This window comes from Lutra lutra, chromosome 13, assembly GCF_902655055.1.
Source record: "Lutra lutra chromosome 13, mLutLut1.2, whole genome shotgun sequence".
NCBI lineage: Eukaryota > Metazoa > Chordata > Mammalia > Carnivora > Mustelidae > Lutra > Lutra lutra.
Genome location: NC_062290.1, coordinates 52184693 through 52210980, shown reverse-complemented (window position 1 = coordinate 52210980; position 26288 = coordinate 52184693). Strand labels below are relative to the sequence as shown.

The window sequence follows — 26288 nt, the reverse complement described above, 5'->3', positions numbered from 1 at the left end:
TATTTGACAGAGAGAGATCACAAGCAGGCAGAGAGGCAGGCAGAGAGAGGAGGAAGCAGGCTCCCTGCTGAGCAGAGAGCCCGATGCGGGACTCGATCCCAGGACTCCGAGATCATGACCTGAGCCGAAGGCAGCGGCTTAACCCACTGAGCCACCCAGGCGCCCCGAGACTTGGATTCTTTTAGGCTACTCCCTTACTTAATATTAATTAGCATCCTAGCTTTTCATGTCTGGAAGGATTAATAGACTCTAACCTTACCACTCCTTTAAAAGTATTTATTTAAGTTTTATTGAACAGTGCCCCCCCCCCCTTTTTTTTCTTAGCGCTCACAGGAATTATTCTTTACAGACCTCTGAAAGACTGCCTTCTAACCCAAAGAACAGTTACAGGAAAATAACTATCCCCACCCCAACCCTGACAAGCCAGGAAGTGTTCTTTTAACCCCAGGCATGACAAAAGCTCTTGTGAATGACAGTAAGTCTATGGGGACCAAAAATGATCCTCGTTATTTGCTAAGGTTGGAACACTGAAAGGACTATTTCCCTTCCCACTTCATTTCCATTATCTACGTAGTTTATTTTATTTTCGTAATTTATTGTATTGAATATTAATCATTTCCAGTAAGTACTAGCATTATCTCCATTCACAGGTCAAATGACTTGTCAGAGTTTCCTCTGAAAATAAGTGGTAGAGCCATGATTTGAACCCAAGGAGTCTGACTCTGGAGTCCTTACTCCTAACTACTCTTCATACACATATGCAGTGTCATCTCTGAATACTTTACATCTTTGGTTAGGAATTCTTATCAAAAGATTTACAACTGGTGTTATTATTCTACATTTTCTCTAAATGCTAGGCATGGTTACTTAGAACCCATTCCTTCCCCCCACCACCACCCAAAACAAGAAAATATAGGATACTTGATACCACAACTGTCAAATCTTAGGTCCATTGGAGTTTGAAATGCAGTTATAGGAATATTTTTTAGTGACTATAAAATACCTTTTATATCTTTAGAATTTTTCTCAGGATTATCTTCACCATTTGTGATACCTTTTTTTTTTTTTTTTTCTAGACCCCTTCACCCAGTTAAGAACACAGGCTCTGAAAGAGGAAGGCAAATCCAGGTTTGGATGCTGGTTAGATATGGATAAGTCACTTAGCCTCTCCCAGCCTTGGTTTTCCCAGTTCTGGGTTAATCGAGCTACCCCATCGGGTTGTTTTGAGCATCTGTTCCAGGAACGTATGTGAAGCACTGGGCATAGCGTGTGCCTCAGAAACGCATAGTAGGCCTTCAGACAAGAGCTGCTTTCATCATCATGGCCAGTTTGAGGAATATTTTTCAGAAATGGGTCTAGTGAATAGCTCAGATATACACTCAGCGACTTAGAACGTACGTACAGGTCACTGTGTGTCTGGAAGGGATAAAATAATACAGAAGACTTGCATCCTGTTTCAGGAGCCACGATGGGCTAGCACGCATGGTTAATAAAGTTGGCTGCAGTCTGACTGTGGGGCTAAATCCACAATTCTCTGGTGCTGGGCTGACTCTGGAGGCAGATGGTGGATGCCTGTTTGAGGAGGGGCCCGGGCTGCCATGAGCAGGTCACCGGCAAGGATTCCCTGGAGTCGCCCTGTGACTTCTCCTGTGACTTCATGGTCAGCGCTGCATGTGCTGTCCATGCATGACCAAGAACACACGGGCGGTTCATTCCCTGCACTTCCATCCGTTCTTCTTTTCTCTCCATAGATTCACAAATAATCTCACTTCCTGCTTGGGTTGAGCTTCCAGGAAGATACTTTGTCATTGTAGGGAAATACATGGCGTGTTGCCCGCAGGCAAACACAGCAGGGCAGAAGAGTGTCACTACCACTCTGGCCCGGTGCTGAGTCATAAAGGCAAGTACTGGGTAGCTCTGTTGCATTTCGTTGACCAGCCAGTGCCCAAGCTGTTGAGAGAAAAGTGGAATAAAGTATTCCGTTTGCTGTATGTATAAATGCGGTCCCGTAGAGAGAGACCGCACCCACTGAAGTCTGCACCTCTGACTACCACTTCCTCCCCTTGTGGCCCGCGAGCTCAGGAACTCCAGGCCAGGACAGTTGGGCAGACGGACCTGCAGGCGGTCACCTCCCCCCGGACTTAACCTGCTTTGCATCTGCTGGGCTTGGAATGGTCTTTGCCGCTCTGCCTGGCAATGCTGAGTGAACATGAACTCTTGATCCCTTCCCCTGCCAGCCCCCGTCTTCCCTGCAACATGATAGGTCTGCTCCCGTCCCCTTAGCTGGGCGGTCTGCCTATGCAAACTGGAAACCTGGGCGCCTCAGGAGTCTCCCTGTCGCGCACATTTTCGTCCCGGCAGCGTGCACATCTCCTCTGCTCTCCCTCAGGAATGTAGCTTGAGCCTGAGCGGCTCCACCTCTCCTGCCCCTGCCCAGGTCCCGGCCACCCCATCTCTGTCCCCAGTTGCTGCACCGTCGTCCTGCTCAGTCTCATGGCTCCTCCCAACCCCCACCCCCAAGCCCCCAGAATAACTTTTTGACATCACATGTGCTTTTGACATCACTCTGCCCTGCTTTGATGAAAACCAACTTTGGTTTCTTGGCTGACCCTGCCTGATTCGGCTTCTGCCCCCATCTTCCACCCTGTTCCTTGTTCCCTTCCTAGCCATCCCCACCCCGCCCACCTGCCCAGAGCCTCCTTCCCTGTTGTTCCCTGTGCTTGTGCTATGGCTGGGTCCTTCTTACCCTCTGTGTCTCTGCTTAACTCCTCCATCCTTTCCCAGCCGAATCCCAGCTCTGGGCCTCTTGCTTTCAGAGCATGTAACCATATTTAATAACAATCTAGTCATTTATCTGCCCTTTCTGAAAGACTGTAAGCTCTAGGAGGGATGCCCATCCGTTCCTGATTTCTCTCCCTATTGTATCCCCAGCACTTAGCATGGTACTAACGCATAGGGACTGTCAGTAAATCTTTGGGTGGGTGCGTGGACACATGAATTATTTATGTAGAATTTATGTAGAATTATTTATGTATTATGTAGAGATGGGCATGAATATAAGTGAATGTACAAAATACTATGAAGAAGATAACAGAACAGTTGGCTTGATTGAATGACAGAAAAAAATATGTGGATAAAGAATAAAGTAAATCAGGCAGGTTTGGCCCGAGTGTTTAGAGCATGGAGGGCTTAGTTTCACAGGGTGGAGGGATTGTGAATTCCCAAGGGAGGAGAACAAAGAAGGAAGATGCCGCAGGAAGAGTCAGTGTAGCAGGGAGACCGGTTGGGCTAACCAGGCGATACAGCATAAAAAGCAGAACGAGGACTCTAGAGTCTGCAGACCTAAGATTTGGGGATTTTTTGCCACTGACTTCCTCTAAGACATTGGTCAAGTTACTTAAGCTTTCTGAGCTTTTGGTTCCACCTTCACAGAATGAGCTTTGTGTGGCAATTTGGTGAGCTGGCATGTGCAAGTCCTGGCTTATAATAAATGCTGTGTTAAAACTGGATCTCCGCCTCCCTTCCTCATCCCGGGAGGAAGTAAGATGGAGCTGTGGGATGTCAAGACTGGATGAGTGAGGTAAACCTGGGTAAGCAAGAGCCTTCGGGGCCAGCCTGAGAAATTTGCATTTGATCAGTCATGTGCAAGGGAACAACTTGAGCAAAGTGATATAATGAACATGTGTTTTAGGAAAGTCAGTCTTAACCACATTTTATAGGAAAACTGGTGCAGAAACCACTGGAGGCAGAAGGATTTCATAGGTAGCAGTTGAGAGAACGTTGTCTTGGCCAGAGGGAAATGGGCTGAGGTGGATAAGGAAACAGATGGGATGGCATATGGGAGTGGGGTAAGAAAAGAGTTATGAAGGCTTGGGGTTATGGCTGTGAAAATGTGCATATGCCTGAAAAAAGATCCAGAAGAAGAGGGCATCAGGGTTTTGTAGGTCTAGCCAAGGCTGGAGGGGACATCTGTGTTGCGCTCTCAGACTGTTAAACTGGGTGATATTTCTTGGGTCAGATCAACAGCTCAGACATGGGAAGGGAGAAGCTGGTAGTTGGTAGCCCTCAACCAGAGGGCTCCAGTAGAGAGAGAAGGTCAAGGAGTAGAGAAGGTTGAAAAGATAGTTGAGGTAAAGTCAAAGCAGAATAAAGAAGCCACACTAGGGGCACCTGGGTGGCTCAGCTAGTGAAGCGTCTGACTCTCGATTTTGACTCTGGTCCTGATCTCCGGGTCCTGGGATCAAGCCCCTTGTGGGCCTCCCCACTCAGCACGGAGTCTGCTTGAGATTCTTTCTCCCTCTCCCTTTGCCCCAGCCCTACTCTCATGTGCCTACATTCTTTCTCTCAATAAATAAATACATTAAAATCTTAGAAAAATGATGCCAGAGGATTGCTGAGGTACCAGGACAAAAATGAGGGAAAGAGGAAGGAAGGGAATAGAAAGTGTTCAGGACATTGGTAATTGTACTTCATCAAAGTGGAACCCATAAGAACTCTGCTTCCAGGAGTTGATTTTTCTGCTCATTATGGAATATCTAGAACTAGGACTATGGGGAGTGGTAACATCAGATCACACGCACAGCAGTGTCCTTAAAGATCTTTGAAGGTAAGACCTGGGAGTGAGGTCTGCTTCTGCTTTATAGAGTTGGGCTGTTTTGATTTTTATTTGTTTCTGGTTTGTAGTCCTTAGTGGCTTAGAGACACAGTACAGCTGTTAGGAATGCGTCCTTGGACCTGCTGGGTGTCCGGTTGCTAAGGTAGGGCTTGTCACCACGACCGCTGCCTGGGTCAGGATCAGAGGTTTGTCTCCAGAGATTAAGAAGCCTTTGAAAGAATTGGAAAGAATTCATTAACTAATTTTTAATTGATGAGATTTCTATGAGCATAATCTTCCCTGCAGGAATATACAGTAATTTATTGGGCCCTGTTTATTTTAGCTTCATGTTGATGACCGGAAAGAAAACCTAGAGGGCTTCGTGAAGACTTCCCTCAAGTGCCCACCTGCCGATGGTAATCCTTGTGTATTTGCTGTGAGTTGTGAGGTGGTGTATCAGTGTTTTCTCGCTTACCCTTCTTGGAGTAATTATAAGGAAATTATGGTGTCGCACCCTTCATAGTATGACAGTACTTCACTGGGCTTTATCCCCATCCCACATAGCTCTGCAGTGTAGTTCATGTATTTTCAGAAACAACTGAAGCTGAAGAGAGTCAGGCCACTTGGCCACTTTCCTATACTTAGGGATAGAGCCAGGAATTGACCCTTGGTCCTCCTTTGGGCTATTAATTTTTCTTTATTACCAATGGTGGTTCTACTCCTCAAATTGCCAAAATTATATAGGTGGAGAATACTATAAATAGTGCTGTTATCCCCAGAATCAACATAAAAACTTGAATAAATTTTTCAGACACTATTGTTTATAGAGACAGTAAAATATTTGTAGGGACTTTTATTCATATAAGAATCAATACGAAAAAGTAGGGAACAAACAGAACTTGGAATCCTATGACCTTGGAACCTCCACCCCTCCCCCATGGTCACCCCTGAACAAGAGTCCCAGATGCTCTAACCTGTGAAGTATGGGGTTAATCATCACTCCATGGTTACTGTGAGAATCAGATATACTAAAATAAGGGAAAGTACATTGGATGTGTCAAACATCATGTGAAGAGTTGTCTCTCCCAAAACATAAAATTTTTATTCCCTGTAGTATATTTGGAGAGCAGATTTGTAGAGTTTAATTATGATAAATATATAAGGCATTGTTCAGTTTGAAGCATGGGTCTTTAACTAGAAACAATTAAGGCTGCTTCAGGCTTTGAAATCCAGTATCCTTGCTATGCTGTCTTCTACAATGCCATGTTTATACATTTATGGTAAAGATTTTCTTTTTTTCATTGAGTAAGATCTTTAACTGCATTATCCAATATGGTAACACTCAGTTCCTCAGTCACACTAGCCATATTTCATTTTGTTTGAGAGAGCGAGAGAGAGGGAGAGGGAGCACACATGCAAGCGGGGGAGGGGCAAATGGGGGGAGGGAGAATTTTTTTTTAAGATTTTATTTATTTATTTGAAAGAGATCATGAGCAGGGGGAAGGGGAGGGAGAGAAGCAGGCTTCCCACTGAGCAGGGAGCCCAATGCGAGGTTGGATCCCAGGACCCTGGGATCATAATCTGAACTAAATGCAAACCCTTAACCAAGTGAGCCACCCAGGAGCCCTGGGACGGAGAATCCCAAACAGGCTCCATGCCCAGTACAGAGTCCAGTGCAGATCTTGGTCTCAAGATCCTGAGATCATGACCTGAGCTGAAATCAAGAGTCATATGTTTAACTGACTGAGCCACCCAGGCACCCCTCAGACCTGTGGCTACTGGCTGCCATATTAAACAGCATAGAAATAAAACATTTGGTCATCATGGAATGTTCTACTGGATAGCACTGATTCTAATAAAAATAATCATAAAGACTAGGCCAAGAAAATGGAATTATTTTATTAGCAGAAATACTACTAACATTAAAGAAAAAATAAAAGTTTGGAATATCTTTTGTAAGACTATCAGACTGGCTTTTGTTAGAAATCCAAATAATACTAAATTGTCTATTCTAGTCAGAAATACTCCTTTGTGATATCTCAGATGTTAAAATGTTTACTCAATATGCTATGTAAGTTTAATATGTCCCCCTTTATAGTGCTGTACAGCCAAAGGTTTGGAACTTACTCAAGTGACCGTGGTTGATCCTAGCCTCCAGGTGGTCTATGATACATTTGTGAAACCAGATGAAGAAGTCATTGACTATAACACCAGGTATATAAAAGGGTTGACTTTGAGAATGTAGAATATTCAACATGTAGTTTAGGTGAGTTTTAGCTTAATACTTTTATTGAGTCAATGTTACAGCAGGAGTTACACTATTTTCCTTTAGTTCATTCATTTGTTCAAAAACATTCATATTTTATGGAGTACCTTGCTAAAATTATGCAGACAGACACTGTGTTAGACCCCATGTTACAGCCCTAAATAATAGGTTTTCAGCCCTTATGGTGTTGACATGTGGAAGTGATAGGTAGGAGCTAGAGAGGTAAAAAACATTGAATACATTATTTTATTCATTGTTCCATCATTAATCAGTTCCTTTTGAAAATGCCCTATTTGCCATTTCCATTCAGTAAAAATTCCCATTGGATAAAAATTTCTGCAATCTTGTAGACATGTCCCTGAGTATACATGGCTTTGATATGGCATGCAAAGTAATGGTTCAGTGCAGATTCTATTCTGTGAATCATTATTATTAAAATAAAATGTATTTCTGACCCAAACTCAGTGCTAACTTGAAGTGGTACAATATAGATGTGACTTTAATTTTTTAAAACTTCATATGAAACACCAGTGATATCACTGATCAGTTGAATTTGGGTTTCCTAAAGGTTTATAAGCCATATAACATGACCTATTTATATATTTCCTCAAATATAAAATGGCAAGGATCTAAATTTTCACTTTAGAATAAGAAGTGTCTATTATTGATGTTACTGTATTTATTCAATTTAACACATTCTCCAAAAGTACTTAAAATTACTCAATTATGTGTGTGTATATATATATGATTTGTTTATATATATAAACAAATATGACTTGTGTATACACGTACACATATATGGTATATATAATAATGTATATAGTATACATAATATAGTATAGTATATATACTATCTTACATAATATTGTATATAAAGTATATATCATATAATATATAATGTGTATATGTCCATAATTTTGGAACACAACAAAGCAAAGTGGTCATGTAAATTAAAAGTTGTTTTGATGATAAATATTGAGAATATATATAGAGAATTCTAATAAGCATTTTAAACCTAAATTCCCTCACAGTTCATAAAAAATGGTTATATGCATAAAAACTTAGTAAAGATTGCTATGATCAGAAAATACTAATATTTGTATACTAATCTTTCTCCTGATCTCTTTGGATTTTTTTTTTCCTACTCATTTTTGCCACATTTAAATAGTCCTATCAATTTAACTGTTTTTTTTTCCCAGCTTTATTGGGGTATATTGACAAACAAAATTGTAATATACTTAACGTTACTATACTTCCAATGGTACTTATACTTGAATGGTTTTAATGGGATCTTTCCTAACTGCATTTTGGAAATATTTGGTAATTATTGATACTCATAGTGACAAAATGATAACTGAAGGGCTTGCATTATAAATAATTTTTGAGTCTCAAAAAAAGTTCAAATACATTCAATGCATTGAATTTTTTAAAAATGTTTTAAAATAAACCCAAGTACCCCATGATAATTTCCTCTTAATCCAAATATTTGATTATTTATCAAATTCCCTAAGCTTGATGATGGAGCTAGGTATCTTTTTTTTTTAACTATTCAAGTATAATTGGCATACATTATCAGTTTCAGGTGTACATACAGTAAAATGATTTGTCATTCGCATGTGAAATGATCAAAATAAGACTGGTTACCATCTGTCACCATACAAAGTTTAAAAACTTTTTCCTTGTGAGAACTTCGAAGATTTGCTTTTTAGACAACTTTCAAATTTACAGTACAGTCTTAATGATTATAGTCCCCATGGTGTACATTACAACCTCTTGACTTAAAAGTGGAAATTTGTACCTCTTGGTCTCCTGAACCCATTTTTTTCTACCCCCAATAGTCCTCCCCTCTGGAAACCACCATTCAGACATTCAGATCTCTGTATCTGAGTTTTGTTTTGTTCGTTGATTTTTCTTTTTTTTTAGATTCTACCTATAAGTGAAATCATACAGTGTTTATCTTGCTCTGATTTATTTCACTTAGTCTAATACCCTAAGTTTCATCCATGTTGTCACAAATGGCAAGATTTCATTCTTTTATAGAGCTAAGTGGTATTTCTTTGTAGATATTATGTTGCATCTTCTCATCCATTCATCCATCAGTGATTACTTAGGTCGTTTCCATATCTTGGCTGTTGAAAATAATGCTACAATAAACACTAGAGTACATCCGTCTTTTCAAGTTCATGCTTTTCATATTCTTCAAATACCCAGAAGTATAGTTAGTGGATCATATGGTAATTCTGTTTTAAATTTTTTGAGGAAGCTCCATGTTTTTCATAGTATATGGCTATGCACCATATATACTGTATACTGGTGGTATATTGGCTGCACCAATTTATATTACCACCAACAGTGCACAAAGATTCCCTTTGCCCCACATCCTCACCAACACTTGTTATTTTTTATCTTTTTAACAGTAGCCATTCTAACAGGTGTGAGGTGGTATCTTATGGCGGTTTTGATTTGCATTTCCCTGATGAGTGATATCAAGCATCTGTTCATGAGTCTGTTGGCCGTCTGTGTATCTTTGCAAAAATGTCTATTCAGATCCTCTGCCCATTTTTTAATCAGGTTGTTTGGGATTTTTTTGTTGTTGTTATTGAGTTGCAGGAGTTCTTCATATACTTTGGGTATTAACCACTCATTGGATAAATGATTTGCAAATACCTTCGTCCATTTTGTGGGTTATTTTGTTGATGGTATCTTTAACTGTGCAAAAGCTTTTTAGTTTAAGGTGGTCCCATTTGTTTATTTTTGCTTTTGTTGCTATCGCCTATGGAGTCAGATTAAAAAAAAAATGTCTAAAACCAATATCAAGGAGCTTTTTTTTGCCTGTTCTAGGAGTTTTGTGGTTTTGGTCTTACAGTCAAGTCTTTAATTCATTTTGAGTTAATTTTTGAGTGAGGTATAGGATGGTAGTCCACTTTCATTCTTTTGCATGTGGTTGTCCAATTTTCCCAACACCACTTATTGAAGAGACCATCCTTTCTCCGCTGTGTAGTCATTCTTTCTTTGTACTAGATTAATTGATCATAAATGCATGGGTTTATTTCTGGGCTATCTATTCTGTTTCATTGATCTCTGCATTTGTTTTTATGCCAATACCCTATACTGTTTTGATTACTATAGCTTTGTAATATTGCTTGAAATCAGTAAGTGTGAGGCCTCCAACTTTGTTGTTCTTTTTCAAGATTGCTTTAGCTATTCTGGATCTTTTGTAGTTCCATACAAATTTTTACAATCGTTTGTTCTATTTCTTTGGAAAATGCCGTTAGAATTTTGATACAGATTGCATTGGATGTGTAGACTGCTTTGAGTGGTATGGCAATATTTACAGTGTTCTTCCAACCCATGAGCATGGAAAATCTTTGCATTTACTGCTATCCCCTTTGATTTCTTTCATCAGTGTCTTAGTTTTCAGTGTACAGGTCTTCTACCTCCTCGATTAAATTTATTCCTAGGTATTTTATTCTTTCTGATGCTGTAAATGGGATTTTCTTAATTTTTAAGTGAAATTTCATTATTAATGTATAAACATATAATAGACTTTTGTATATTGATTTTTGGACCCTGCAAATTTACTGACCTCATTTATTCTAACAGTTTTTTGGTGGAGTCTTTGGATTGTCTATATATAAAATCATGTTCTTGTTGCTCTAGCTAATACTTCCTATACTATGTTAAATAAAAGTTGAGCCATATATATTTTGTTCACAGGGGACAATAATATCAATATACACTTTAAATTAAAAATACCTTCCCAGGGGTGCCTGGGTAGCTCAGTTGTTAAGCATCTGCCTTCGGCTCAGGTCATGATCCCAGGGTCCTGAGATCGAGCCCACATTGGGCTCTCTGCTCGGCAGGGAATCTTCTTTTCCCTCTCCCTTGGCTTGTATTCCCTCTCTTGCTGTCTCTCTGTCATATAAATAAGATCTTTAAAAAAAAAAAAAAGGTACTTTTATCTTGTGGTTTTCTCCTAAATCACAGTAAAGCATAGAAGTAGCCATGCTTCTGGACAGTTATTTAGAATGGGCTTCATGAAAGCCACTGGAGAGTTTTCTGCATGTATTTCACTGGTCCTCATAAGCCATTAAGATTGGTAATTAACTCTACAGATAAGACTAGACCAGAAGGTTAAGTAACTTTCTGAAAATCAAATATAGTAACTGTAAAGAAGATGGTGTGTGTGTGTGTGTGTGTGTGTGTATAATTCAGCCATAAAAAAAAGAATGAAATCTTGCCATTTGCAACAACATGGATGGAACAAGAGAGTATAATGCCAAGGGAAATAAGTCAGTCAGAGGAAGACAAATACCATATGGTTTCAATCATATGTGGAATTTAAGAAACCAAACTAGTGATCGTGGGGGAAAAGAGGGAGAGACAAACCAATAAACAGACTCTTAACTATAGAGAACAAACTGATGGTTACCAGAGGGAAGGGGGGGAATGGGGGAGAGGTGAAGGGGAGTAGGAGTACACTTACCATGATGAGCACTGAGTAATGTATAGAATTGTTGAATCACTATATCATCCACCTGAAACTAATGTAACACTGTATGTTAACTATCCTGAAGTTAAAATTAAAAAAATAAATAAAACAGTAAAAAAAAATGTAAGTAAGTAGTAGAGTCATAGCATAGTTCAAACTTAGGTTATCTGACCTCTCCCTAGGATTCTTCCATGCTACCCATATTTCATAGTTAGGCTTTATTATTTTTTATTATTTGAGTATAGTCAACACACAATGTGACATTAGTCTCAGGTATAAAAGACTGTGATTCAACATTTCTCCATTATTCTATGCTCACAAGTATCACCACACAACACTACTAAATTATAAACTATACTCCTCATGCTATACCTTTTATTCCCAGAACTTAATTTACTTTGTAACTAAAAGCATGTATCTCCCACTCCCATCTGCCCATTTTGGCCATCCTCCCATCCCCCTTCCATCCGGCAACCATTAGCTCTCTATTTTTATAGGTCTATTCCACATGTGACTGAAAACTCAGTCTAACTTATTTCACTTAGCATAATACCCTTTAGGTCCATCCATGTTGTCATAAATGGTAAGATCTCATTCTTTTTTAATGCTGCATAACATTCGTGTGTGTGTGTGTGTGTGTGTGTGTGTGTGTGTGTGTGTACCACACCTTTATCCATCAGTGGACACCTAGGTTGCTTCCATATCTTGGCTATTACAAGTAAGGCTGCAGTAAACATAGGGTTGCATGTGTCTTTTTCAAATTGTGGTTTTGTTTTCTTTGGGTAAATACCCAGTGGTGGAATTACTATATCCTATGGTAATGCTATTTTAATTTTTTCAGGAACTTCCATATTGTTCTCCGTGGTGGCTCTTTGAGGCTTACTTGAAATGGGGGACTAAAACTCAGATTATACAAAGAGAGTTCAAAGGAACTCTGTGAACTAATGTCTCCCCCGTCCCAGCTTTACATTAATTAATCCACATTACATTTTATAAATATAAGCTGGTAAAGGATAGCTGATGATCATAAGTAAGATCATTGTTTTGTTCAGTGAATGTTTGTCATGTTGGGTCAGTGATGTGTTCTAACTCTAATGGATGAAATCCAGCGAGATGCCTTCTTGTATTGTGTTTCTTACTGGGGCAGGTTTTCTGGTGTTGAAGATGACCTGAGGAACACTAGAATATCGATCCAGATGTCCAAGCCACCCTGTTGAACCTGTTCAGTGCTGACACCGTACTAATTGGACATAGCTTTGAACAGAGTCTGTATGCTCTTAAGGTGAAGAACTACAGCCTCCTACTTTTACAGAACAGTATGAGTTAAGATGGTAGTCCTTACTATTGCGTTATCATTGATGGTCGATTTGCCCTGTTAACTAAGAAGGAAAGAATTGCTGTCCATGTTGATAATACAGTCCAACCATCAAAAACCAGAAGCAGGGGCGCCTGGGTGGCTCAGTGGGTTAAGCCGCTGCCTTCGGCTCAGGTCATGATCGCAGGGTCCTGGGATCGAGCCCCGCATCGGGCTCTCTGCTCAGCAGGGAGCCTGCTTCCTCCTCTCTCTCTGCCTGCCTCTCTGCCCGCTTGTGATCTCTCTCTGTCAAATAAAAAAAAAAAAACAAAAACCAGAAGCAGTGTAAGACAGCTAAAGTCATTTGGCTCATCCAGATCAAAAAGAAAATCCATTAGTTAGAATTAAACCAAAATCATTGTTTGATATTATCTTTAATATTCAAATGGGTGAGACTAAGTTTATCTAACAGGTTATTTTATTCACCTCCTTGGAGATACTTTTTCGTGTTAAGTCCAGGTAGGTCTTACAGGTAGGCTCAAAATCAAATGTCATGTTCATTTTTCTTGGCATGATAGACTTGAAAAATCTATGCCTTAATATACTTCAGGTTAACATTATCTATTCTTTGCTCTAGAACAGGAGTCCAAACACTGCAGCTGGTGCTGGCCACCTAGTTTTGCAAATATTTTTGTTAGACCCACTGCCCCCATTCACCTCTGTATTTTCTGTGGCTGCTTTCATGCTATAGCAGCATTGTTAAAGAGTCACAACAGAGACTGTGTGGTCTGCAAGCCCAAAATATTTATAGCTTGACACTGTGAAGAGGTTGGTGGCCACCTCTGTTCTAGAACACTGGTATCCAGTAGAACTTTCTATATTTTCCACTACCTACTATGGTAGACACTAACCACACTTGGTTATTGAACATTTATAGTATGTCTAATGTGACTGAGAAGATGATTTTTTTCATTTTTATTAAATTTAAACAGCCACATGCAACTGGTGGCCTACCACTTGTATAGCACAGCTCTTGAACTTTGGAGACATTTGCTGATTGTTTTAGCCACCCCCAGGACTTACCTTCATGCTGAGAAGGGCTAGTTCTTCTTTAGTGCAAGAATACAAATATAGCTATTTAAATTTCATAGGTGAATGTCAACCTCGTTCTCTGTAAAGCACCTGGCATTCAAAGTATAGATCTGTTTCCCATAGCAGTGTTGTCTTTGCACGTGCCAGGTAAGACTGGGGTGTGCCTCTACCCAGACCTACCAAACTATGTGGAAAGAGAGGTGGGAACAGACCTAAGTTGCCTTTGAGAAAGTTATTCCAGGGATGTCCTTCTGTGGCCCAGAGACCTCACCGCTCAAACTGAACTTCTCACCATGACTCTGTCCCTCCTTTTTCAGGAACCATTCTACTCCATCTGTCTCCTGGATCAGAAAATGTTAAACTGTCACGATTCTTCACTGTAATCAGTCCGTTTCTTCTGCCCAGATAACTCATGGATTTTCCCGTTTTCCTCTATTTCTACCACCATCTTCTTTTATTTACTCAATACCCCACAGCCAGGAACTGGTGTCTAGTTGGTAGTTGACTCATTAAAGGAAATTTTACAGTACTTCTTAAACATGGCGTACTAGGTGCTTACTGTTAACTCTCCAACTCCTCATTTTTCAGTGAGTCTCTAAATTACTCTTGAAGCTCATCTTCTTCCATGCTCCTTTCAAAATACAGCTCCCCTCCGCAAGAATCCAAACTGGTACCTCACTTTCTAGACTCAGTTATCTGACTGCTCTGCTTTTTATCCTATTGTCTGCTTTATGAACTTCAGTGGAAATGTATGCATCATTGTTCATGTATAAGCACAGGAAACTTGGACATAGATGGGACAGGGTCCTTGTCCGTGCTGCCTCCCCAGACGCAGACACGTAAACACTAATATGTGATGGGACATGTGCTAAGTTGAGGGGGTCCCCTTCAGCGGCGTCCCAGGGTGAGAGGAGCTTGGCTCTGCATCTACCCGTCTTGGTTGGAACCTGTCTGCACATGCTGCCCCCTGGTGGTGCTTCCAGCAGGAAAGTGGATCCACAAGTCAGACTGCTTGTGTTCGATTCCCCGGGACTCTCCTAACTCCATCCTTCATCTCCCAGAGTTGCAGTTCCCTGGGCTGTAACAAGGGCCAATGTCATAAAAGGGACAATAAAATATCTACCCCATTCGGTTGGTCTGCAAGTTGTACTGGATAATCTATGTGGAGAGCTTAGTGACTGATAGGTCACAGCTGCCTCACGTTCCTTGCTCGCGGAGCATAGTTCTCCCTCTACAATGATCTTTGCTGCGATCAGTGTGGTTATTTTTGGGGGAGAGCTTCTGATAGCATTTTCTCATTCACTTGACAGCTAATTGCTATTTCAGTTGTGGACGAGACAGTTCTGTTTCCTCATCGGCGAGGTTTGCCTCACAAAAGATCCCTCTCGTCTAGTGGCTGACCACCTGCAGAGAATCATTCAGGACTGTGGTAAGAGCCTGTTCACTCATGATTAATATCAGGATCCTAAGTCTGACTTGAGTAAACCATGGGATTCGTGGTAAAAGCTTTGCTCCCTGAAATGCTTAAGGTAGGTTTTTCTTTACGGATTCCTGCTAGGGTGGAGGGCCCTAAAGCATCTGCGTATGTAGACCCCACTCAAATGCCCCCTGCCTGGTGTCATTCTGGATCTTCCACAGGCACCAGAACAGCCAGAAAATGGTGGCCAGGTCGCTGTTCAGCAAGTTGCCTGGTCTTGGAGTTCATGTATAAAACTTCAATTGGTGTGGAGGTCTAATTCCAGTCTAAATTTTGCTGGGTACCTCTTTTCATACCAGCTTTTCATTAAATGAGATTCCAAAATGTACTGGGGTCAGGTCATCTCACCCAGAGTAAATTGTGTGTGTTGTGTTAGAAAAACTACTGTTTAAATTCAATAGATTTCATCATATGTGCATGTGATTTGTACTGGCTTGGTGTATAGCTTGCTCTCATAACATCTTGTTTTTTTCTGATGAAATACACCCAACAGTAAACACGTTAGTCAAGTACATTGAGTATAGCTACAACTACCCTGTTAGTGGCATTGCCATATGCACAGTTGAGCAGTATCTGCCTTGGAAGGGAGGTTACTCTGTACATTCACTCATACCCATGTAGGCTCCTCTTTGGCACAATAGAGAATTCTGAGAAAACTAATTCTGCCTATTTTAAAATTTGTTACAGTGCTGTGTTTCTAAAGATGACTAAGACATGGGAAGGCCTTCTGACAGTGTCATTAATTGTACAACATACCAGCTGTACCCTATGGTCTTTATTCTTTGATTCTTCGTCTGTTAGACACTACTGCTGCCTCACAGTGGGTCTTTATCTGTTTTGCTAAAAATATATCTCAAAAAATTCCCACAATATTCTATTATCAAATGTAATGTGTTCTATTGAAAACCGTCTTGAACCTTAGGAAAATATTTCACTTAACAAAAAACAGCTTATATAAACATATACTACCCCATTTTTTCCAGAATAACACAAATGAAAAATACCATACCATTTTAGACATGGTGATCATATGATTTCTCATTTAACCTCCTACATCATTTATTATTCTCATCAGAACTGTAGGCTTTATGTTTGGGGTAAATTTTATCCACTTGTATTTCGGGTCATTCTCTGTATAGAGACTTGCACTTTTTCTAGCACTGTCTATGTTTGGCTTTTTGCCAGATCTTTTACTAATACCTCCCACTTTGTTGTTTTCTGGAAAAGGGGTTTACAGAGAAGGTAGCAATGTGCTATCTTGTCACAGCAAGGTAGCGACAATGTGGGGAGAGCCTCCGTAGGAAAAGGGAGTGTTTGCTAATCTAGATTTATGTATAATCTTTTTTTTTTTTTTAAGATTTTATTTATTTGACAGAGAGAGATCACAAGTAGGCAGAGAGGCAGGCAGAGAGAGAGAGGGAAGGAAACAGGCTCCCTGCGGAGCAGAGAGCCCGACGTGGGGCTCGATCCCAGGACCCTGGGATCATGACCTGAACTGAAGGCAGAGGCTTTAACCCACTGAGCCACCCAGGTGCCCCTAGATTTATGTATAATCTTTACAAAGCATTCAGAATCATGTGTTGGTAAGTACCCAGTGTTAATTTTTTATAAACATGAACTCAAGGCTTCGTTTTGAGAACCGCTGTGGGTAGTATCATGGATGCAGTCATTGTGGGTCTAACACTTTGTCTTCTATTCTGTAATGTTTGGAGGTCATAGTTCAAGTGAAAATACAACCACCTAGATGGAACTGGTTCTCTGGAAGGTGAAAGAAGACCTGAAAGGAAAGGAGTGATCGCTCTGCCCGAGCAGATCTTAAATACCTGCAGTGTGGTTTCAGGGATGCCTCTGCGGCTGGCATTAGAGTTGGGTCTATGACCGTAGGAAGTTTCTTGACCTTTTTCTTCAATTTCCACGGTTCATTTCTAAAGTTGTGAGTGGGGTGGGGGGTGGTTAATGGGGAGGATTAAGTTGCTTTGAATTTTCGACTCCTCTTGATGGATCTAGGGTGACAGGTTTACAAAGGAGTATGGTTTACAGTTGAGCAGTGACCTCCTCAAGGGTCACGTCTCTGGTTACGTATACTTCTTTCTCTCCAAATACCGAAAACTGTCATTACCTAACACATTTTTTTAAGGTCTCATATATAAATAGATTTTCCTCACAAAGTAAATGTAAACTTTCCAGTGTACTCTGTTAACATAAAGCTTTGGGTCATTTGGCTGTTGGGTAATGTTTGTATTCTAACTGGTGTACTGTGACTGGATTTTAATTCACAACTTATTTTTTTCAGGCAGTGTCCTAGGGATCTTCTGAACACACTAACCTGTGTTCTCAGTGCCAGACTGTCTCATTCCTTTGAGGAGTTAGCTCCATCTTTCTTGCTTTCTCATTATGGGCAAGTACCTGACCTGATTCAGTTTGATTACCCTTGAGTACGAATCTTCAGTATTAATGTTGCTAGCATGCTACAAAATTACAAAGGTTTCACTGCCAATAGTACAGGAGAGTCAGAGCAATTAATAGGAGGGCCTCTGGTGGGAAGTACACCTGCTACCTTCTGACGGTTGCTTGTGAGGAGATGCCCTCAAGTGTACGTCAGTTTGGCTGCCTTCGTGTTGTGACTTACAAGTAACTCAGTGATGCCTGAACATTTTTTTCTTGCTGTCCCAGGTACTTCTCAGCCATCTCTCTTGTCATGTACTTGATGTAAAGTAAAATAATACAAATTTTGATCATTATGAATTTAAGTAATATGTAATGAAGAAAGACTATTGGGGGGGGGGAGATTTGTTCCAATGCCATATGCAATGAAGGGATTATCTGCATTTTCAGGTCCTCCTTGCTCAGTTCCATGTACTTTCAAACCAGGGGCTGGCAGAATTATCTCCACAACATGTGGTAAAAAGCCCAAGGAGCCAGTGCAGATACCTGGACCTGTCAAGGGCTCTTCCCCCCGTTTCCGGCTGCTGACTCGGTCTGCCAGCAGCCTTGCGTGTGTGCTCTCCGCTGGAGAACGCCGTTGGGAACAAAGGGCCCTGCTATCGTCTCTGAACACACGAGGTGGAGCAAGTGACAGGAACAGGGAACTTTATGCTCTGTGTCGACCGATTTCACACTATCCCAGTTAAGAGATTGCCGTTCTGGGGCGCCTGGGTGGCTCAGTGGGTTAAAACCTCTGCCTTCGGCTCAGGTCATGATCCCAGTGTCCTGGGATCGAGCCCCACGTCGGGCTCTCTGCTCAGCAGGGAGCCTGCTTCCCCCTCTCTCTCTGCCTGCCTCTCTGCCTACTTGTGATCTCTGTCTGTCAAAATCTTTAAAAAAAAAAAAAAAAAAAAAAGACCGCTGTCCTAAGCCCGCAGTGGACCTTGTCGCACTACTGGGGGCACAGAGCGCTGCTACAAGAAAATGGGCTCGCCCGAACACTTCTCGATGTTTTCAGTCCTGCCAGCTGGAGTCCCCACCCACCGCACTACGGGCATCTCACCGACACAGCTGGAGGGCGGGAACTTGGACATCAGGCATGACCTAGGAGAAACACTCCCAGACAAAAAACAGGTACGCAAGACATTTATTCACTTACTATGAGATCTCACGGCAATGTGTGCCTACCATATAAACCGCAGACTCACAGCTGATCAACACGGGAACTTTACAATGAGCAGTACGTGGTGTTCTGTTGGTACGAATGTCACATGTCTTCCAAATAGAGCCCCAGGCGTCCTACTCGATTTCTTAAAATACACAAAGCGCTGTCACCAGAGAAACTAAAACTAAATCCCATTGATTTACCAAACTTGTACTTCTTTAAAGTTCCTTAGATGCACACTGAAGGAGAGTTGAGTCCCCTTTTAGATGGTAGCACTCTGGATTGACTCGTGGGTTCTGGACACACATGACAGCAGGGTCCAATGAGCAAATGACATTGAAATGGCTTCTACAGTTGAGGAATTGAAGAATCCCTTTTAAATGTTCAACTATGTCCTGATAGAACTAACCTCTTTCCCCCACTTTCCTCACCGGTGCCATCAGGGTTGGTGTGACATTTATTAACATCTTTCTTCTATACAGCAAAACATTTTACAGCATTCACTATGAAGGTAAATATCAAAAAAAATCCAGAATGATAATGAGTTAGGCATCATAGTAATTGTATTCACACACCTTCCTGTAAAGTCCATTTTTAGAAAAATATATTATTGCATATGAAACCACAAACAGGCATTCTGAGTTCAGCACATTCTTACTCAAAACGGTATATACAGTCCTAGTAGAGTCGAAGGGTCCTACAGATTCACACGCACGGGTTTTTGTGGTTTCGTCCCAGACATACAGCAATATATATACATTTGTATATTCTGTGTCCCCTCTCTTGGTAGAGTCTTGCTGGCTTTCTTGGCATCAAGGGTCTGACAGGCCGGGGAAGGGGCAACATTATGTACGGATGGGTGTGACTTGTTCTAGGCGGCCTCCTCAGCTGAGCAGTCGATCCCGGCATAGGCGAACTTCTCATAAAGCGTGGTATTCACATAGGTCTACGAGAGCAAGAGTGGTTTAGAACAACAGTGTCCAGAACAGTGGTCTAACAGTGTTCTGCCACCGCCAGGGGCAGGAATCATCAGACCCTAGTTTTCTTAACTTGTTTTGATTCAAATACTAGGTACCTGGGGGATGTTTTTCTGTCCTCAGTCCCCATGTTGTATTTGCTGGCTTTCTTCCTGAAATGCATCCCTGGCCTTCTGCACCTAAGACTTCACTCTTGTACTCTCCTCAATCTCCAGGCCATTCTTTCTTGTCCCGGTGTGGTCCCCCTGGAAATGTCCCAGTCTCTCAGGATCGTTCTCAGTCCCCATTTCTCTCTGACCTCACCCACATCTCTGGTTTAATTACCACTCGGGTGGTGGTAACTTTCCGTCCAGTTCCATAACCTAGATTTGTCTTTTCAACCTCAGATTTGTACAGCCAACCACCTGCTGGACCTTTTTATAGAATTCCTGTCCTTACCCCCTAGAGACCTGCAGACCAGGCTGTACCAGTTCCCGGCTGTGTGCCCTTGGACACATCATTCTCCCCTCTTTGTATAGATTCCTTCTGCAAAATTCAAGAGTCAGGCTCCATTACTGATGAGGTGCCTTCTAACTCTGAGGTAATTCTATCTGTCCTACCAAGTGACTCTCTCTTTTATGGAAATCTGATTAACTCAGACATTGTAACATCCTCAGAGCTGGGGGCCACGTCCTTTATGTCCCTCTATTGCCTCAGGCTGTGCCCAGACCACCTTGTTGAACTGTATCAGCTGTTTCTTTTTAACCATGGGGGACGTGATGAACTGTGACTCCAGAGTCTGCCCGAAACTCCGTGCTCACCTTGCGTTCTTCTAACATCCTGTTCAAGGACACCAGGATCTGGGCAAACGAGGGCCTCTCGTAGGGCTTCTCCCGCCAGCACTGTCTCATGAGGTCATACCTGTGAACACAAAGGGTTAAGCAGTGAACTCTGACTCTGCTTCAGTCCTGGGCCTGTCCTGCTGTGGGGCACCAAAACGAGATAAGAGAGGGAGCCATTTCACACATGGGCATCTGCGCTTAAACAGCAGCACAAAAGTAGAGCATCGAGTTTCTCTCTGGCCTCCCCCCTCCCCCCGCCGGTCCGCCTTTCTTCTGTCAGTAAAACTAGTACCCATCCTGAGTACCATTCCTGCGGGATCTTGGTCTCAGCTCTCCTGACCTGGAAAGAACCAACTCATGCGTGCATCTAGGGCAGCATTTCCCTTGGAATGCCACAGCTCTCAAAATGTTAATAATTCTTTTTTTTTTTTTTTTTAAAGACTCCATGCTGTAATAAATTTGCAAGATTCCCACCAATTGCGTCTCCCCCTTAGGGAGTAGCAGAGTCAAAGCTTGAGAAGTCTTGCCCTTACAAACAAAAAAACCCGTGTAACCTGACTTAACCTGGAGCTTGCCCCACGTCAGCGACCACAGAATTCCTTCCCTCTTATATTACCTATTTGCATCTTGTATGTCCCGGGAACACCGTGTGGAAGCACTGGTCTAAGGCAGTACACCCCCCAATGTGGTCAGAACCACTTGCATTAAAATGCAGATTCCTGGGACCCACTCTAGACCTATAGAAGCAATGTCGGACTATTGGACTATTGTAGGATCTTTCTGATATGAGGAATTTGAGAGGCAGGCTGGGGGGCTGTGGAGGGTAGGAAAGGAAAAAATGAAACAAGATGGGGTTGGGAGGGAGACAAACCTTAAGAGACTCTCAATCTCACGAAGCAAACAGGGTTGCTGAGGGGTAGGCAGCAAACAGGGTGACTGGGTGATGGACATTGGGGAGGGTATGGGCTATGGTGAGTGATGTGATGTTTCTAAGACTGATGATTCACAGACCTGTACCCCTGGGGCAAATAATACATTGTATGTTAATAATTTTTTTTTTTTAAAGAAGCAATGTTGGGGGGTAGGGCTCAAAATTTCACATAGGGAATAAATGTCTTTTTTTTTTTTTTATTTGACAGATCACAAGTAGGCAGAGAGGCAGGCAGAGAGAGAAAGGAGGAGGAGGCAGGCTCCCTGCTGAACAGAGAGCCCCATGTGAGGCTCGATCCCAGGACCCGACCCTGAGATCATGACCTGAGCCGAAGGCAGAGGCTTCAACCACTGAGCCACCCAGGCGTCCCAGGGAATAAATGTCTTAAGGGAAACTTACAGGCACAGAAGTCTAGCAACCTAGCATGGTCTAGGTTCATGCCTCTTGTACCAGAGACCTAAGGAATAACACGCTTTCTCAGAAAGTAACTCTGTGTGGATAATAAATTCTTTGCCGAACCTAGCGCCTTGCCCTTTCACATTACACGCTTCAGGCAGCAGCTCCTTCAGGGAATTCTGGGAATGGTGGTTTCACAAAAGCTACTCATTCTTCCCTGGGGAATAATTCTTATTTCCTGGAAAATGATCCTTGCAGAATCAAGATTCTGTGATTAAAAAAAAAAAATCCATCTTCCTAACGTCACAGCTCTGAAATCTCTCTCTCCAAGGTTAGCCTCAAGGTTTCATACATTTATTTATGAATTTCAGATCTTTTCTGCATTTGGGGCCTTTCCTCATTCCCACCTTCCTGATATCACTGCCTTAAATTCCTACTGGATTTCTATGCCGATAAAGCTCTTCACTCCCTGCCCACTGCACCATGCTCTGAGTTTAAGGAGCCCCCTACCCTCCTCCTCTATTTTGGCTGTTTGGGATGGTGACGTGTGTATGAATCAGACACCCCTTCCATGAGAGTCTGTGTGTTCAAGAAATGTGGGGGAGGTCAAGATGAAATGGCCCCAGCGCGGAGCCTGACTTACACCTCGTCATCACAGTTCAGGGGCTTCTCCAGTCTGTAGCCCTGGGGCAGCTTCTCATAGAGCTCTGCACATGTCATCCCACAGTAGGGGGTGCCACCTGGAAGAAAACCATGTCACCCTCAGGCCCTGCTAATTGGCACATGGGGTCTCCTGCCTTAAGCCTCTCAAGCAGAGAGACGGGGAGAAAGGGTGTGTCAAGGGAGGTGCCCACCCAGTGTGACCCTCCCGTCTGAGCAAACCCACCACACAGCACAGCTGTCCAGATGCCACCAACCGCATCAGAGGGTGGCCATCCCCTCTGTGGAAAGATCCAGCTCAGGGCTCACAGGGCTATTACTCTACTCAGGGCCATTCTCCTCCCTGAGTCAGCCCACACAACTTGTCTAGCGTACCAATGAGCAGTATCTTTTCCCTACTTGGGAGTCTGCCATTAGGTTACCCACTTCCTGTTTGATCTGTAATAGTTACTGTCCAATGATAGAAAACTTGGAAAATACAAAAAAGTAGGAAGAGAGCAAGTAATAGTGTGTATCACTCTGGTGTAGTCTTTCCGGGTTTTTCATGGGCAGTATTTACACAACGGGGCCCTAGTGTAAGGCAGTTGCTGGGTTTTGACACACGCGTTTTCACAAGCTATTAACTGGCCTTCGGAAAGGACTTCTCACGGCTGTGTAGTGTGCCATCTTCAAGTTGTACAAGCGATGGTTCTGGGACATCCCTGCGCCCACAGAGACAAGCTCTAGTGTAGCTCACAGCCACCAGGTTGTTAGTATCAGGTATGACATTAAATAACAGGGCTCTCAAAAAAGAAAAACAGGAAAAACAGACAGAAACCTATCAAATTCTATTTCCCAGTCCTATCCGGTGGTGCCACGTAAATACAGAAATACGTAAAAATGGCACTGCTGAAATTACAGTGAGGGGGCCCGGGAGGGCCGGCTCCGGGCGCCTGAAGTCTCGCCATAGATGAACATGGACACTCACCTAAGGAAACGATCTCCCAGAGCAGCACTCCGTAGGACCACCTGCAGGGGACACAACGGGGAGACCAATCACCAGCAGACAAGCTGACAGGTTAGTTTCCTGCCTCAAAAGTCAGGGTGACTGACACTTTGCCGAAAAGGAAGTGTTAAGTGTGCGCTCCCTGGGACAGGGCCCCGCGGGGGCACGTGCTTCTCTCCTCTTCGGCCAAGGTCAGGATTCTAACAGGGAAACCGCGTTAGAGCCCCCACTCGTTTCCGGCGGAGAGCACGGGACAGTGTCAGGGCGGCAGGGCCAAGTCCAAGCTGACAGACTAAATTCCAGCTCTACCACCTTGACACTCGCATGACCTGGGACAAGTTACTCAACCGCCTGAGGCCTCTTCATGTGTTCGGAAAGTGGGGACACCAGCTGCTGCCTCGGTCACAGGAAGTGAGAGAACACCCCAGAGGCATGTTGCACGCAGTGAGGACACAAATACTCGCCAGCCCCCCGCCCTTCCCCAGGCAGAAGCTAAACTTCCTGGACAAGTCACCTCAACCCTCGAGGCCTCAGTTTCTCCTGCTGTCAATAAAGTTGTGGGCCAAACGGCCGAGGTCTCACTCCCAAACCTCCCTCCCACCGCCAGCCTGAGACTCGTCCCTGCAGGCTGCGAGCAGAGACATTCTCTAGACCCAGCCTGCCTTCTGTCCCTGCCACCTCTGACCCCAGCAGCTAGTCTGGGCTGCCCCCTCACCCCCCACCTGTATACGGAACTCAGTCGGGGATGTGGAGCCACAGGAAACCCCACATGCCCCTTGACTCTCTGGTGATTGAGAAGTCACCACTTCCCCTTGACAGGCGGAAGGAAACCCACAACCTGCCCCCAATGATCTTAGACCATGAGAACAGTCTATCTACTCTGAGGCTGCATTTTGTAGACAATTTATTTCCTGGGCTTACTGACTAGCTTTCTTCTACAGAGGAAGCTTTCTTCTACGAGAGGCATATTCCTGCCTCTCGTTAAGACCTCTGTCAAATGCTTACTTTCCTGGGGGAAAAAAGAAAACCCTCAAAATAAAAGGCGTACTCACACATCACTGTTGGTTGTATATACACTGTAATTGAGTGACTCGATCGCCATCCAGCGCACCGGGAGCCTTCCCTGGAGAGAACAAAGTGAGATGCCACTTAGTCAAGACAGGGACCCTGCCCAAGGCATGTAACTTGCCTGGAGCCCTGCTTCACCCAAGCCCACAGGGAACTCTACTTGGAATTCCCAGACATGTGGGGTGGTAGAATCAGGAATTGCTGTTTGTGTATGTGCCACGCACAAGAACATTCTCAAATTCAAAGACATGCAAAGATTAAGCCCTGCTTACTTCAAGGAATCCCTACAGGAGTTTTATATAAAGAAGAATTATAAGCATGGGCATGTACGTGTGTGGACGGCTGTGTGCCCTCTTGGTGGGCATTTCATTTATTCACTTTGTGGCTCTCAGAGGCTTGAAAGGGGAGGGAGGCAGAGAAACCAGGAATTAAACTGTAAGGTGGGAAAGGCTCAGGCCATGTCACATGACCAACTGTGCCTGAAGGAGATGGGGCAGACTTTCAGACAAGGGGACCTCGGAGTTGGGTCCTGTAAGATGTGTAGGTTCAGCAGGTGGCCTGGGGAGAGAAGAGCATTTCAGACCAAAGGGAACGGTGCACATGCACATCAGTGGAGGAAGAAATAATTTCCTGTCAGTGCAGTTTTCACTGGGTTTGGAGTGTCGTGAGGGACACTCATCCTTTGGGGGCCCGGCCCTGACTCCATCCAGATTGTCCCCATTTCTTTAAGTCCAACCTGGGAAAAATGAATGTGGACTGGACACTGAGAAGTTTGACTTCTAGGTTTTAGTCCTAGTTTTACAGTGGTCTGGGGGCTCCCTTCCTAAAGACCCACCAAGAGAATCTCATGGGCCCTACTGAGAGATGGCTGCCTCCCTTCCAGGGTTTTGTCCAAGCTCCAACAGTGGTGGTTCAGCCCACAGTAGCCAAGAGGTGGGGCAACAGCAGCACTATGTGGGGGGGTCTTTTCAGCCCCCCTGAAACAGGAGCAGGTATTCTCCCAGACCAACCATCCTGAGACCAGCTGTGCCCTGGACTGCAAAAACTATTCCTGAACGTGCTCTTGTCTCCTAGATCTTTGTGAAGTAGTGATATTCTGAAGCTCTTTCCAATCGTAAGTCCTGATTGTTACCTTACAGGTCAGTTATAAAACTGTCTCTTCTCAAACCTCCTTCTTCAGTGTATCCTCAACATTCATGCCTCCCTCCACTCCATGCCCACCACTCCCCACCACCGACCTGTTTTCCTAGCTGCTTCTTCCCCTCCACAGGAATGGAAGGCATCATCAACATTTTCTGTCTTGTCTTTGCTTCTAGGTACCTGCTAGCTTCTGACCTCATACCTCCCAATGACTAATTTCTATGTTCACTTTTTTATTTTTCTCATTTGACATCTTTTGGATCTTTCCACTTCCACCGTTCCCCTTGCTCTCTCTCCAGGATTTAGGCCACCATCGCCTCTTACCTGAGGACAACCTCTTAACTGACCTTCCTGCTTCAGAGTTTACTCCCTAAGGATCAGTCCTCCTCACCACAGCCAGACCAATCACTCGAAATGGCAAATCCAGCCATGTGGTTCCTTTTCTTAAAGTTCTTCAGTGTCCCTTATTGTCCCAAGATCTCAAGTCCCTAACTGAATTCAAAATG

At 43.2% G+C, this 26288-nt stretch overlaps 2 protein-coding genes across 4 annotated transcripts in view; one reads left to right on the top strand and one right to left on the bottom strand.

The window, feature by feature from the left end:
• The first annotated feature begins 328 nt into the window (after positions 1-328).
• Positions 329-18728, top strand: LOC125083338 (putative exonuclease GOR). Its single transcript, XM_047699696.1, has 7 exons — positions 329-475; positions 1077-1195; positions 4938-5042; positions 6693-6808; positions 12500-12634; positions 15049-15167; positions 18658-18728. The coding sequence occupies exons 1-5, from the start codon at positions 451-453 to the stop codon at positions 12567-12569; spliced, it is 435 nt and encodes a 144-aa protein (XP_047555652.1). The 5' UTR covers positions 329-450; the 3' UTR covers positions 12570-12634; positions 15049-15167; positions 18658-18728.
• A 40-nt stretch (positions 18729-18768) lies between these two features.
• The window catches only part of TEK (TEK receptor tyrosine kinase), a 98186-nt gene continuing 90666 nt past the window's right edge, over positions 18769-26288 (bottom strand). For all 3 annotated transcript variants that reach the window (XM_047699695.1, XM_047699693.1, XM_047699694.1), the window contains 5 exons: positions 24627-24697; positions 23557-23597; positions 22573-22669; positions 20582-20681; positions 18769-19750 (listed from right to left, as the gene is read on the bottom strand). In XM_047699695.1, the coding sequence (XP_047555651.1) occupies positions 19676-19750; positions 20582-20681; positions 22573-22669; positions 23557-23597; positions 24627-24697 (384 nt within the window). In that variant the 3' untranslated portion in view covers positions 18769-19675. The remainder of the gene's footprint in view (positions 19751-20581; positions 20682-22572; positions 22670-23556; positions 23598-24626; positions 24698-26288) is intronic.